Source organism: Trichosurus vulpecula, chromosome 2 (assembly GCF_011100635.1).
Source record: "Trichosurus vulpecula isolate mTriVul1 chromosome 2, mTriVul1.pri, whole genome shotgun sequence".
Classification (NCBI taxonomy): Eukaryota; Metazoa; Chordata; class Mammalia; order Diprotodontia; family Phalangeridae; genus Trichosurus; species Trichosurus vulpecula.
In genome coordinates, this window is record NC_050574.1 from 222,465,502 (window position 1) to 222,480,375 (window position 14,874).

Here is a 14,874-nt window from a genome sequence, read left to right on the forward strand (position 1 = left end):
CCAGACACCCAGCTCCTTTCCATTCCCATTGTAATTCACCTAGTATAGACTTCATTGCAGTCTGTAAAAACTATGGTAAAGAAGCCTTTTAACAGATCTTTCCAGCTCCGCTCTCTCCTGGCTCCAATTTACTTCACTGGGAAGTGGTCAGCTTGGCAACAGGAGAAGATTCTACAGCTGCCTGGGATAGGGAACATTGCTCTTAACGTGCTACAAAGCAACAGCTGGGATGTGTCCATGGCCTTTGGTTGTAGGAAGTAGTGGGATAGGCCTGGCAAGTGGTTGCTGCTACTACTACTAATGAATAATGACCACTCATATTGTTGTAGTATTTTAGAGTTTGCAAAGCATTTGATTGACACCATTTCATTTGGCCCTTATAACAAATATGTGAGATAGGTGCTCTGATGAACTCCATTTTACAGTTGAGGAGACTGGGGCTCTGAGAAGTTAAGTCACTTGCTCAAGGTGATAGCTAATAAGTACATCCGAGGCAAGATTTGAACTTTGCCCTCCTTGGTGATATAAGTCCAGCACTCTGTGAGTTTGGAAGAGTCTGAATGGAATGATGAGGGATGATGTGTGAATGGCGCTTGTCAGGTCAAGAAGAAAGTGTATGGGGACGGGACCTGGTAGGTGGGCATCTCGGACAGTGGTTATCCTGACTGGGATCTTGTATTATGTTTGCGTAAGTGTATTAAGTGGGAGCAGCCTGAGCGGATCCTGGCAGTTTGTGAAGTCTGTCCCTCCCAGTTGGGGATCCTGGGAGGAAGAGAGTGTAAATGGCAAATTGTCAGAGCGGGAATAAGCACTCGTTTAGTCTCAGTGCTGATTCCCCACTGAGTGAGTCAGTGGTTTAAGGACCGTGATGTCCAGTCATTTCAGATACTCAGTATTTGATTGGCACATTGAGTCTTGAATGAGTCCTTTTGCAGCTCAGTGTGCTCAGAGGACAGTGATTGTGGAGGACTGCGGAGTGCCTGTGTCCTTAACACAATCCATACTTTATAAGGCAGCCAGAATGATTTTTCCTTTGCCTGGATTTGGTCACACCAGACCCTTGCTCCACAAATCTTGTGGCATTCTCTGTGGTCTATTTTGTTCAATTCAGACTCCTTTGCCTGACATTCAAGGATCTCAGTGATCTCACGCCAACTGCCCTCTTCACATTCTACGGATCCGTCAAACCTCTCCTGATAGCTCACATGGAGGTGGCGCTTCAAGATCGCAATGTGCTTCACATTTTAGCTTTACTACAACCCTGGGAAGTATGTACTATCGTTATCTCCATTTTACAGATGAGGAAACTGAGGCTGGTAGAGGCCCAGGATCACATAGCTCAGGTCTTCCTGAGTACAGCACTCTAGCCACTTGAAATGGGTCACGCTGTCCCCTAGCTGCCTCCTGCCCCAGTGTCTTCTCAAAATCCTTCTTCGCCGTAGGTCTCCTACTTCCTGCTCCCTCCAAACTCCCGCCAATTCTTTAAAGACAGACTTTAAGCCACAAGCCACGAAGAGTTCAAGTCTAGCCTCTGGCAATAAAAGACTGTGTAGATCCTGGGCAAGTCAATACATCACTTGGTGCTCTAAGCATCTCTTGAAGACAAAGGAATCACAGAGAATGGCCCAACGTGCCTTGGTACAAGGAAATTTCTTATGGGGGAGTTCTCTACGGTAGTAAAATCAGAGGTCCAGGCCTTAGACCTGTCTTTAAAAACCAACTCAGATGAGACCTCTTTCAAGAAACTTTCCTCCTTAAGGCTTAAGGCATTTTGTCATGTCATTTTGTTTTGCAACTCTTTAATTCTCTTATTTAATATTTCTATATCTCATCCTTCTAATAAACTATAAATTCCCTGAAGCAAGGGTCTGTGTCTTAGCTATATTAGTATGGAGGCATATGGATATTTAAATCATATACAAGTAACCTTTCAGCATAATCCCTGGCCAAATGATCAGAAATTCCAAATTAGTGGAGTCTAAGTGAAAAGTTTTACTTGTATTACTGATAAGTAGAATAAGACAGAATTTGTCACTTCTAAGTTCCCATGCCTTTCCTTTTGCGATGGGTACATGTGGAATGATCTCAGAACATATTATAGTGACTTTCTCCCATTTTGATGTAACATAATTCCATTGTTCAGTGAGAAAGAGTTTCATGGAGGGAAAACAAATATGTTTTGGTTAGATCTTAAGAAATCCTCTTTTAGTTCCCTTGTGTGCCAATATTATCTAAATGTAGATACCACTGTCATCTGAGTTATGATCCATCTATTAGAATCCTAGAACTATAGAATATTAGAGTTAGGAGGGACCTCAGAGTTCATCTAGTCCCGCTGACTCATTTGATAGATGAGAGGCCCAATGATTTGCTGAAGGAAGGACACACAACTCATTATTGGCCACTATTCAAGAAAGAAGACCCTGTTATTTCAGACAGAGAGACCCAGTGATTTCCCTTCATGTCCTCTCTGTGCCTATTAGCCTTACCCAGCTTCACAGGAGTGTACAGTGGAGAAGAGCCAAATTTGGCAAAATCCATTGTAATGACACTTGGTGAATACTCATCTAAAATCCACACTGACTGTCCACTGTGCGATAATGTTTTCAAGTCCAAGAACATGGCTTTTATGAAAACAAATGCGGGCACCTCCTGTCATTAACAGCTTTGCCATTGCTATCATCCTTGGAGAGAGCCCTCAGGACTCTCTCCAGCTCACTCTGTCTTAATTGCTGAACCCCTGGGCAGGCATCTCTACTACAGAATGGTCACTTAGGTAGCTGGGGATGTAGAACTGAAGATGTAACATCTGCTTTTTGGGAATTTTGGCCAATTTTCTGGCCAGCCAAATGAGATCCAGGGAAAGAGAGTCAGTCAGTTGACAAATGATGCTTCACACTGAGCTAGGGCTTTATCTGGATTAGGAACCCAGCTCTGAACAGCTCCCAAAGCTTGGCTGGGTTCTCACACCACACTGCAGTATCAGTGCACCAAAAGCATGTCCTGCATACATTAGTTAACTAGGATGAAAGTGGCTCACTTATAAATTGGCTATTTTCTGGATGGGAAAATTAGACCTCAAGTTTGAAAACAACATGCAGTTCTTGAAATATACATGCTAATTAGCCCTGTTAGGGACAACCAGAAACAATCATCTTTAGCAAAGAGAGAAGATAATAGAGGTTGCTGGAACACCAGATTCTTGGCTGATGCAGCCTCACTGGATCATTACCAATGAAGAGACTTTGGGTTCTTTCTTTCTACCAGCTGGCTGCTTGCCCTGCTCCTGCGGCACTAAAGGAAAAATGCCATAGTCTCAGACTGCATAAAAAGCTGCATCTTCTACTCTGTTCTATTTGATTGTTATACCAAAATCTGAGACAGGGGATTCTGCTTCCACCAGGCGGCAGTGTGCTCAAATAGACCAATGGCCAGTGGCTGCAAGCCGAGGCACTAGCTCTTCTATGCAGATTTCCTAACCTTGGGCAAATGACAGGAAATCATTGAATGCCAGTGATGAAAAAACAAGTCTTCTAAGGCAACTAGATGGCGCAGTGGATAGCGTGCCAGGCCTGGAGTCATGAAGACTCATCTTTCTGAGTTCAAATTTAGCCTCAAACACTTAACTAGCTGTGTGACCCTGAGCAAGTCACTTAACTCTGTTGGCCTCAATTTCCCCATCCATAAAACGACCTGGAGAAGGAAATGGCAAACCACTCCAGTATTTTTGCCAAGAAAACCCCAGATGGGGGTCACAAAGAGATGGACATGACTGAAATGAATCGTCAACAACAACAACAAAGTCCAACTGACTCCTTGTGTAGATGAAAAAATGAGGCTCAGAGAGAGATAGAGTGGTTTGCTCAAGGTGATGAATTAGGGAATGGCAGTGGGGACTAGAACTCCCAATCCAGTGTGAAGGTTAGTGGAAAAAAAAGCACTGGGTTTGGAGTTAGATAATCAGGGTTCCTATACAGGTTATTATACTTTTTGTTACCAACATCATCATTTTCACCATTACCATCATCATCATCGTCATTCAACCTTAGCTAAACTGCTTTACTCCCTTTGGATCTGTTTATTCACCTGTAAAATAAGAGGGTCGGACTAGATGAATTTGAAGTTTCCTTCCAGCTCTAACAGTTTATGGTTCATCTCTTTTCATCATAGTATACAGTGAGAACTCAGCTAATCAGAACCAGCAAAAACTGAGTTTTGGTACAATGTAAAGAATACTGGAAGTGGAGTCAAAAACATGAGTTGAAGTCTCAGCTCTAAAACTCCTTATTTATGGAGAGACAAACAGGCATAAAGCATTGAACTTCAAGTGAGAAATCTTCGTTCTAATTCTACCTGTGGTATTTACTGGTGGTGTGACCATGGGCAAGTAACTTAACTTCTTAGAGCCTCTGTTTCTTTATCTATAAAATGGGCTTAATAATACTTGCACTGATGTCACAGCATTATTATGATCCTCAGAGAAGCTAATCTATGTGTCAAAGGAGCACACTTGACATTAATAACTCCATTCTGAATTTGTAATGAGAATATATGTGTCAAGCCCATAGGTAGTAAACAGCTCTGCTGTACAAATATGGGAAAAATGATTTGCAAAATTTAAAGTGCCACATTAATTTCAACTGTCATTGCTGTATCACATGACTGGGTAAACAAAAATGTCTCCGACACCAAATTTTCTCCTTTGCAAAATGGGTAGAATGTTGTTGTTCAATCGTGTCTGACTCTTTGTGACCTCATTTGGGGTTTTCTTGGCAAAGATACTGGAGTGATTTGCCATTTCCTTCCCCAGCTCATTTTACAGATGAGGAAACTGTGGCAAACAGGGTTAAGTGACTTATTCAGGGTCACATAGCTAATAAGTATCTGAAACCAGATGTGAACTCAGGTCTTCCTGACTCCAGGGTCTGGTGGTCTTTCCACTGCACCACCTAATTGTCCATAAAATGGGGAGAATAACATATGCTATTTATCTCTCAGGGTTATCACAAGAAAAGGATTTTTAAAATTCTAAAGCAATAATATAAATGTGAGCTATATCATTATTTTGAACTCTGCTCTCTCTTTTAGAAAATGTCCTGGGGAGAATAGAGATTCAGACAAATCTCCTATCCCACCTGCAGCTGATTCTATATCAGGTGTGTTTTACTTAAAAAAAAAACCCTTTTTTATAACTAAATTTCAACATAATTAGTTTCCTTTGCAATCCTATGTACTTTATTTTATACATTTAAAAATATTCTTCTGAGAAGGGGCCCATAGGTTTCACTAGACTGCCAAAGAGGTCTATGACATAAAAAAGGTGAAGAGCTCCCAAGATAGCATTGTCCAACGAAGACTGATTTTCAGAGACTCTGCAAAGATCCCACAGCACCAGAGAAAAAGATTCAGTTATGTTTTCTATACTATTCTTCCTAAGATGGAAAAGGCAACTTTTTAGAAAGGACTCATTTTAGAAAGACATTTAACAAAAAGCACCGGGGAACTTAAAAGGTTCTAAACCTTCAGTTGAGTAGAGAATCAAATTAAAGCCTCTCTTTCCCTGAGAATTCCAATTATGCTTTTCTGCTAGTCATAAGTAATGCTTTCCAGTGTATGAACAAGTGATCATTGAAGTGCATAGACTAAATTCTTTAAAAGATGAGGGCATATGCCCCCCCCCCCCCAAGAAAAAGAAAGAAAGAGAGATAGGATTTACGTGTACACAAATACTTATGGTAGTTCTTGAGGTAACCAAGAATTGCAAAGTAAGGACATATCCACCTTTTGGGGGAACGGACAAATTGTGACAAATCAATGTGCCATTAGAAAAGATGGACAATTTCAGAAGAAACTGGGAAGACCTCTATGAGCTAAGGCAAAGCAAAATGAACAGAAGTAGGAGAAAAATTTATCCAATGATAACAGCATTATAGAGAAAACCTCTCCAAGACTATAATATGTTGATCAACACAGTGATAAACCATGAGGCCAAACATTCCAGTCACCTTCTGACAGGTGATGATTTCAAAATGCATATCTAATGTGGAAATGTGTAGATATATATAGAGAGATTTGAGTCGGTTTCTCTTTTTTTTTGACATATCTAATGTGGAAATTTGTAAATATATAGCAAGAGATTTTTTTTCCTTTTTTAAAATCTGCTCAATGGGGTAAAGGGGTGTTTTGGGAGGGACTGAGATAGATTAATAAAAATGCTAAACAAATTAATAAAAACCAAGGCTGACATCTTGATGACTGAATTAGCAGAGTTGCAAATGTCCAGTATAACCTATCTTCCTTTTATTAACCATGTTGCAATATTTCATTGGTAAATCTAGCAAAGAGAGAAAGGGTAAAAGTTTGATGGAATGAAAGGTGGAAACAATTGACTAAATGAAAAATTCAAATTATTTTTTATTTCATTTATCCAGGATCCCTCTGTTCTAGCCCTCGTTACACTTTTCCCCTTTATCGCCTGCATGTATTCAGGTTAGAACTTAGTATTGGCTGTAGGCACAAAAATTATTCAAAATCTGAATACCAAGTTATATTTTGTACTTCTACCATTCTACAAGGCAGGAAATTGCCTCCATTGGATACTAATGACATTGTACTCTCTAGACGGTCTGCCCTATTTTCTGGTCTGATTGCTTTGTAGGCAAATTGTCTTTTGTCACTATTTAAATTGCTTTCCTGATATCCTTTATACAGACCTTTTGATTGTATGAATGTAATGCAAGCCTAAATGAAAGAGCTCTGCTTTGCCTTTAAATATTCTCAGTGAGGGAAAAATATTCTCCTTGTTGAGGAAAAAAATACAGCTCCCAACCAGCAAGGAAGAAGAAGGCACAGCTAGCAATTTCCTGAGGCTCTTTTTGCAGGTAGAAGAAGAGTGCTTCTAATGATATAGAAACAAAGAAACTGGAGGGTAATATAAAAATGCACAATCTCTTACCCCAATAATCTCACTGAATAAAAGAGCATAAAGAGGATTGACTGCACCATTCAGAGCTGCTCCGATGGAACCCCCCAGCATATAAGGCCATTCTGGGGTGTTGTACTTCAAAATCCTTGTAACTGGTGCAGGTTCAACTTTTTCTTCAGAAGAATGATCCTTAAGGTAGGAAAATGGGAAAAGGTTATAGTCATTATTAAATCAGGTGGGCACTTGCAAATGTCATATGCTATATACACTTAGGAGTTACTGCTGGCTAAGACTTGTAACAAGAAGAAATGATTACTAAGTTTATTAAACATGGTTCTACTTATACTTCTTTTTAAAAAAATTAGCATTTTATTTTTCCAATTACAAGTAAAGACAGTTTTTAACATTCCTTTAAAAAAATGTTGAGTTCTAAATTTTCTCTCTCACTCCATAAAACAGTATTCAATTTGATGTAAGTTATATGTATGCAATCATGTAAAACATATTTCCATATTAGTCATGTTGTGAAAGAAGAAACAGACCAAAAGGAAAAAAATAATCACAAAACATAAAGTGAAAATAGTATGCTTCGATCTGCACTCAGATTATGTTAATTCTTTCTCTGGATGTAGATATCATTTTTTATCATGAGTCCTTTCAGATTGTCTTGGATCATTTTATTGCTAAGTCATTCACAGTTGATCATCGCACAATGTTGCTATTACCATGTACAATGTTCTTTTGGTTCTGCTCACTTCACTTTGCATCAGTTCAGGTAAGTCTTTCCAGGTTTTTCTGAAATCCACCTACTGGTCATTTTTTTACAGCACAATAATATCCCATTACATTCATATACCACAACTTCTTCAGCCATTCCCCAGTTGATGGGCATTCCCTCAATTTCCAATTCTTTGCCACCACAAAAAAGTTGCTATAAATATTTTTGTTCATGCAGGTCCTTTTCCCTTTTTAAAGATCTCTTTGGGATACAGACATAACAGCACTATTGCTGGGTCAAAAGATATACAGAGTTTGATTGTGTTCCAAATTGCCATCTGGAATGGTTATAACAATTCACAACTTCAATAATGCATCAGTGTCCCAATTTTCCCACATCCTCTCTAACACTTATTATTTTCCTTTTCTGTCATATTATCTAATCTGATAAGTGTGAAGTGGTACCTTAGAATTGTTTTAATTTGCATTTCTCTAATCAATAGTGATTTAAAGCATTTTTTCATGTGACCATAGAGGGCTTTGATTTCTTCATCTGAAAAAGGCCTGTTCATATCATTTTACCATTTATCAATTGGACTAAAACCCCAGTTTGATCACTATTGAATCATGACTTTACTCAATTGTTATTCCTGGGAAAGTGAGGAAGGGAATAAGTATTTATAAAGCACCTACTATGTACCAGGCTCTGTGCTAAGCACTTTATAAATATTACCTCATAGTCCCACTGGATCTTTCACCAGTTACATGTAATATAAAAACATAGACAGCATGTTAATTTGCCTATAATTTTAATAAAATGTTTTAAAACATGTATCTTTTTGTCTAAACTAAATGAACTATAAACTATCAATCAGTGCTCTTTCTTTCATAAACAATAACTATTCAGTGAATTCCATTTCATAAATATAACGCCAGATGTAAATAGGGAAAAATTTTCAAATAATTTTATATGTGACCCTCTCATTATTAAGTCAAAAACAAAAACCAGCAAAGAGAAAACTAGTTCATTTAATTAGACCTACAGTTTAAGTGTAACAAAGGAAGACAATTTAGGCTAAATGTATCATTACTATTGCATCCACTCATGTTATCTCACTTTTTAATTTTCTCTTACCTTTTGTATTTTCTTTCTATTCATTTCCTTACATAAACTTTCTGCTTGCCCAACTATTCCACCATAGAATTATCTACCATGTTGAATTGTGTCCATTATTTTACTGTTCCAAATGACTGTCTGATACTTGCCCGCTGGACTATAGAACAACAAGCAATTTGCTGGGGAGAATTAGCAGTATTCTTATCCTTAGTGATATTAGCCAGGATCTCACCAATCTCTGAAAGTCCTGTTCTGGATCCACCACCCATTAGCCTAACATGATGGGAATTTGCTTAGAGTTCTAGGAATTGATAGCTTCATAATATTGAATGTGTCTCTAGAACAGGAATTCCTTTTTTTTTTTGGAGGGGAAGGGGGGAGACTGGGCCTATTTCATTTAGCCTGGAAGTGCAATGTCTACTAATGGGTTTGATCCCACTACTGATCAGCGTGGATGTTTTGAACTGCTCTACTTCTGAACTGATCTGGTTCATCCCTCTTTAGTCAGCTTGGTGGCCCCCCTCTCCCAGGGTCTCATCATATTGATGCTGGTCTTAGTATGGACACAGGATCAGCTTTAGCCCTATGTCATCTCTGAATTCTTGAGCTCAAGAAATCTACCAGCCACAATCTCCCCAGTTATAAGAATTATAGACATGCACCACCTTGCAAGACCAGAGACTGTGGTCTTGTGATCAGTGAACTTATTTTTTAAAATCTTTTTATAACTATTTTAATATAATTGGTTTCCTTTGTAATACTATGTATTTTATTTCATGAGTTTAAAAACATCATTCAATGAAAGGGTCTATAAGCTTCACTAAACTGCCAAATGACTCCATGATACACACACACAAAAAGATTGACTACCTCCTCTCATCACAAGCAAGAACAGCTAAATCCACAGATAACCCAAATGACTATTTTAGCAAATTGCTCTGACTCATTCTGCTAGAGATATTAGAAAGAATTAATGTAAATGATTTTGTATAATGTCCTTTTTAGCACCTAAAATAGTGTGTAAAAGTCTTAGGTCTGTCATGCAACAAGAATTAAAGAAAAGAGATGCACAGCTAATATCATAAATTTGTAACCTCAAGATAGTAAAAGAAACAGAGAAAGACATCCAGTATGTTGGGTGGTTCTTTTACAGAGGACTTCCAGAAAGAGAAGGAGAAGGATAATACCCAATGAGAACATAAGGCAGGGTTATGATCAGCACTGCTGGAGGGAGTGCCAAAGCGACTCCCAAAGCCTGAAATAATAGGAAGAGGAGAAAAAGTCACCCACACCGACTGGGGTGAAAATTCTGTCATAGTCATAGTTTCTTAAGAACATTATTATCATAGTCAGTCTGATTAAATCTACTTTTTCCCCTTTATCTCCATTTTTGAGGATCAGCTGAAAATGTAGCTCTTTTCCTAGTCTCCATGTTAAGCTCCATAGATCAGATACAGGTTCTTTCTACACAAGTTGTTACTTGCTCCAGCCTACAAAGGTCTTTTGCTTTATCTATGATCAATATTTCTCAGTATCTAAGGATAATAATACACCCATAATTTCTTGGAATGGTTTCTTGGTCCTCAATTCCCATCATCCACCCTTCTTTTCCTATAAACAAATCTGTGTGATAACTATTAGCTCAACACTTCTTAACCGGTTTCTATTATTAATTTCATTCTGCCCACGGAAGGTCTTTTAATTCTACTCAGTCCTTCCATAGACTCTTTTCAGAAGTCCACCATTTCTGACAATTCCAAAACTATGTATACCCGTTGCCAGTCTTTACTATCGCTCAGCAGAGTGATACCTGGCCGTTCCAGAAACATTTCTGTAAGTTTCTAACATCTGTTACTTTCTTTGATAGTATCTATCAATCCTCTTTCTTCTTTTGAAAGAGGAAGTGTCAAACCTTCCATAAATTTTGGTTGTTTGTTTCAATTTTTGGTTAGGATACTTTCCAAATTTGTTACATATGAACTATTTTTTAGTTCCATTTTGTATGTTCAGACTGGTATTGCATAAGCATTAATGTCATTAAATTTGCTCTTCCCATTGAGCTTTGAGTTTAGGATGCTAATAAGAATCTTGACATGTAGTTTCAGATTTCTCCTTGATAGTTCTGTGTGTGGTATGTATTTCCAAGCAGAGACCAAAGCATATAGGTAAGGATTGCCTGCATTCATTGGTTCAGTTTGATCTCTTTTTAAACTCAAAGTCTTTAGCCTCTACTTTTCGTTGGCATTCATTAAGAATTTTACACTTATCAAGCCCAAATGACATTTTGATATCATTGCAGAAAGATTTCATGAGAGAGCTAAACAGTTAATATGTGTGTTTTTAAATTTTCTTATAGATCTATATAGCTTTTATCCATGTACATCAAGTTATTAGTAAAAATGTCTTGGTAGTAGTCCCTTTTCAAACTTTGAAGCCCTTCTCAATTCTATTTGGGTGTAATGATGATGGGTTTAAGACTAGGTGGAATATAAAGGGCGTAAAATGTCTTTCTGTACGGTGTCATATTTATATCAATTGTTCTTGATATTATTGTGTTGGTGGCACATATCAAATAGAGAAAACTATTCCATGTGGACATTATATATCCTAGATTTCTATTTCTAGATAGTATATTTGTATATGTATATAGTTGTGATAATCAATGAAAGTAACATAAGTCTTATAGTACTTTTGAGTTGCTTCGTCAGTAATTACCTAATTAATAATAAATTGCTCTTTAAGTCTCTAGGACTTTTTAGCACATCCTTTTTGTTCTTCAACCAACATGTTGTTTTTCTTTTAAGGATTTATAAGCTTTTTAGCACCTCGATCAGTGAATTACTTGAATAAAGTACAAAACATATAATTGGTTAGTGATGTTCTCATCTTTTAGTACTAGATATGTTTCTCATTTTTAGCAGAATATGTGTGATGCCTTCTGTTAAGAAAAGTGAAATCAGATTTTTACCTGAGAGTAAACTTATGAAGTTCTTTCCAGTAATTCATGTATCACTGTGAAATGTGCAAGCCAATAATTATAGATATTCTCTAAACCCAAAATTTTCTACTTTTCTAGAGAACCCAGAGCTTCAATCACATCCTTTTATGTAGTTGTTCATTATATTAATGATACACAAACTTTCTATTTTATGTTTGATCCCATTTGTGTTTTTGTTGTGTTGGACTTCTTATGACTCTCTAGATTCTGTCTCTTTCTCTCCCATTGACCATGCCATCTGAAAGGACTAGTAAGAGAAAATACATCCAACTGGGAGCAGAGAGAGAAATACCAAGGATAAATATGAAAAAAAAAAACCATAAACATAGATGGATATAGGAGGATACCCACCACAGGAAAGAAACAATTTCAGGGAGTGTGACCTCTATGCAGTGGAGAGAATGCTAGCTACGGAATCTAGAAAGGCACCAATCCTCAGAGCCCAGCAGAGAGCTACACCTAAGGAAAACTTAATGAGCGTTTCACAGAGGGAGAAAAGGACTCTCGTTGCCTTGTAAGATACGTTTTTAACACATATATTCCCTACATTTGTGCCTCACTATCTTTATATTTAAGTTTGAACCCACTCTCCCTAGGGACTTTGTGCATGCAAGAAAAAAATATACCTCAGCTTTGAGCAGAATGTTTCATATCAATAGTTTTTTTTTACTATATCTACTTAGTAAATGTCTTTTGCTAAAAGTTAATTGAGGGTATTAACTGATTATCCATAGGGATCACACTGGTGGGGGCTCATAAAATACTTGACCCCTCAGGGTTACCCTGAGAACATTGAGGGAGTCATAACAACCACCCTCTTAGGGTGAGACTTGGCCTAACAACTTAAGTGCAAGTTGACAAAGTGGCTCCAAGGAGATGCTATACTTTCTTTCAAATTTTTTTTTTTTTTTGCGGGAGGGAAGGCAAGGCAATTGGGGTTAAGTGACTTGCCCAAGGTCACACAGCTAGTAAGTGTGTCAAGTATCTGAGGCTGCATTTGAACTCCGGTCCTCCTGAATCCAGGACTGGTGCTCTACTCAATGTGCCATCTAGCTGCCCCTCTTTCTTTCAAATATTATGAGAAAATGTGTTCTCCCACATACATTCACGGGAATTCATGATAGCTCTAGCAAGTTCCAGCTTTTCTAAATGAGTCTGGTTTGGTACAGTTGACCTTCTAGTTGGATTTATGCCATCAAATCCTAAAGGAGCTTTTTAAAATTCTGTCTAAGCATTCCCCTTTCCTCTGCACTGTAATTTGAGATGTTGATATTATTTTTATTGCCTGTTTCATTATTAGACAAAATTTCTGGAGATTATGTTAAGTAGAGATTTTTAATGAACTAAGATTCTTCAACTTTCTCTTTTCTGATTTTAATCGTAATTCAATTTTAGCTCTTATTTCATCTAACCTGGATTTAGGGAAGAAGTTATTTCTTGCAATTGCCCTAATGTGTCTTTAATATATTGCTGTGACTTGGAGCTGTTGTACTTTTAACAAAAAGAAACAAACAAACAAACAGGTAAGATCTGTTTCTAATTTTTTCAACATAGTACTAGAGAATAGGGGCAACTAGGTGATGCAGTGGATAGAGCACTGGGTGTAGAAGCATGAGTTGAAATCTGGCCTCAGACACTTATTAACTGTGTGACCTGGGGGCAACTGGTTTAACCTTATTTGCCTCAGTTTCCTCATTTCTAAAATGAGTTGGAGAAGGAAATAGCAAACCACTCTAGTATCTCTGCCAAGAAAACCCCAAATAAGGTCACAAAGAGTTGGACCCTACTGAAACAACACTACTGAACTGGAGAATAATGAAAGCATTTTTCTCCAGTCCATTTTATGTGCACTTAGGTTTGCTTGCTTTAGTCAAAGATCAATGCTCTCTACGCTATAACATTTCCAACAGATGGGATATTGTTCAGTTTTGTTCTTATGGGTCTTGTCTTCTTGCAGTACCAGAGCACAGTAGGGAGTCACTCGTTCTGCTCTATTCCTTGTTAAGCTGATCATCAGGACAGCTTCAAGCAGAACCAGCAGGTAGCTTTATCCCCCACTCCCAGCCTACCCCACATTACGGGCTATCCCTTTGACTTCTAATAACAGTTGTATCACACTGATTGGGTATCACCAGAGACCAATTCACCAGCTTTTCAGGCCTCACAGCTACTGTAGATGTCACCATCGTACATTATTCTAACTGGCACTATTCTGCTTTGCCATCTGCTATCTCCCTCTAGTCTTCCCCCTGTAATTATAACATAGAACTGAAACGTTTTTACTATTGTTGTACATACTTAACAATGGTTTATATTCCATGTTGCTATTTAAGAATGTGGATGAATGGAATGCCTTAAATTGCTATTCTTAAAAAGAAACCCAAAGAATCTAAAATAACTAAACTCAGTTTCTTTTTACTAAAATGATTTTATATTTTTTTTTCCTTTTAGCATCAGTGGCCCTCAGCAGAATGAAAGGATATTTATCCCCATAGTTGACAGTCATTTGGTCTTGTCTATGTCTTTTTTTTTTAGGAACAAATTCTCATTTTATTTTAAAGATATTGATATGTCTAAATACAAATGGATAAGGACCTCATTTGCCATGGACAAATATAATGCATTATTATTAGTGTCAAAAGGTACCACTATCCTCCCAGTCACCCAGGCTCACAACCTAGATGTAATCCTTGATTTTTCAGTCTCTTACCCCACATATCCAATTAGTTGCCAAGTCTTCTCCTTTCTACCTTTACCACATCTCTCATAAACACCTCTTCTCTTCTGATACTGTCACTATCTCATTCCTAGATTATTCCAATAGTCTGTCAGTTGGTCCCCTTGCCTCAAGTCTCTCACCATTCCACTCCATCTATTAGACTGATCTTCCTAAAGGACAGATCTGACCACGGGTGTTGACTATACCTTGAAGCTCTACTGTGAAATCTATAGATTCCAAAACTAAAGGATTTTTTTTTCTTTTTGATTGGGCCAACAGCTTAAGAAGTTAATTGGGAAAACCATTAAAAAGGCAAAAATTGGAATTAGATTTTCTTTAAAATTTGTTGTGACTTTGTTCAGAGGTTACTATCTTTCTCTTCTCAATAATTCTTTGAA

The 14,874-nt window shown here is 37.7% G+C and overlaps 1 protein-coding gene across 1 annotated transcript in view; it reads right to left on the reverse strand.

Annotated features, from left to right (window-relative positions):
- ABCB11 (ATP binding cassette subfamily B member 11) overlaps positions 1–14,874 on the reverse strand; it is a 112,873-nt gene that overhangs the window by 22,246 nt on the left and 75,753 nt on the right. The window contains 1 exon segment of the mRNA XM_036743297.1: positions 6,956–7,114. Within this exon segment, the coding sequence (XP_036599192.1) occupies positions 6,956–7,114 (159 nt within the window).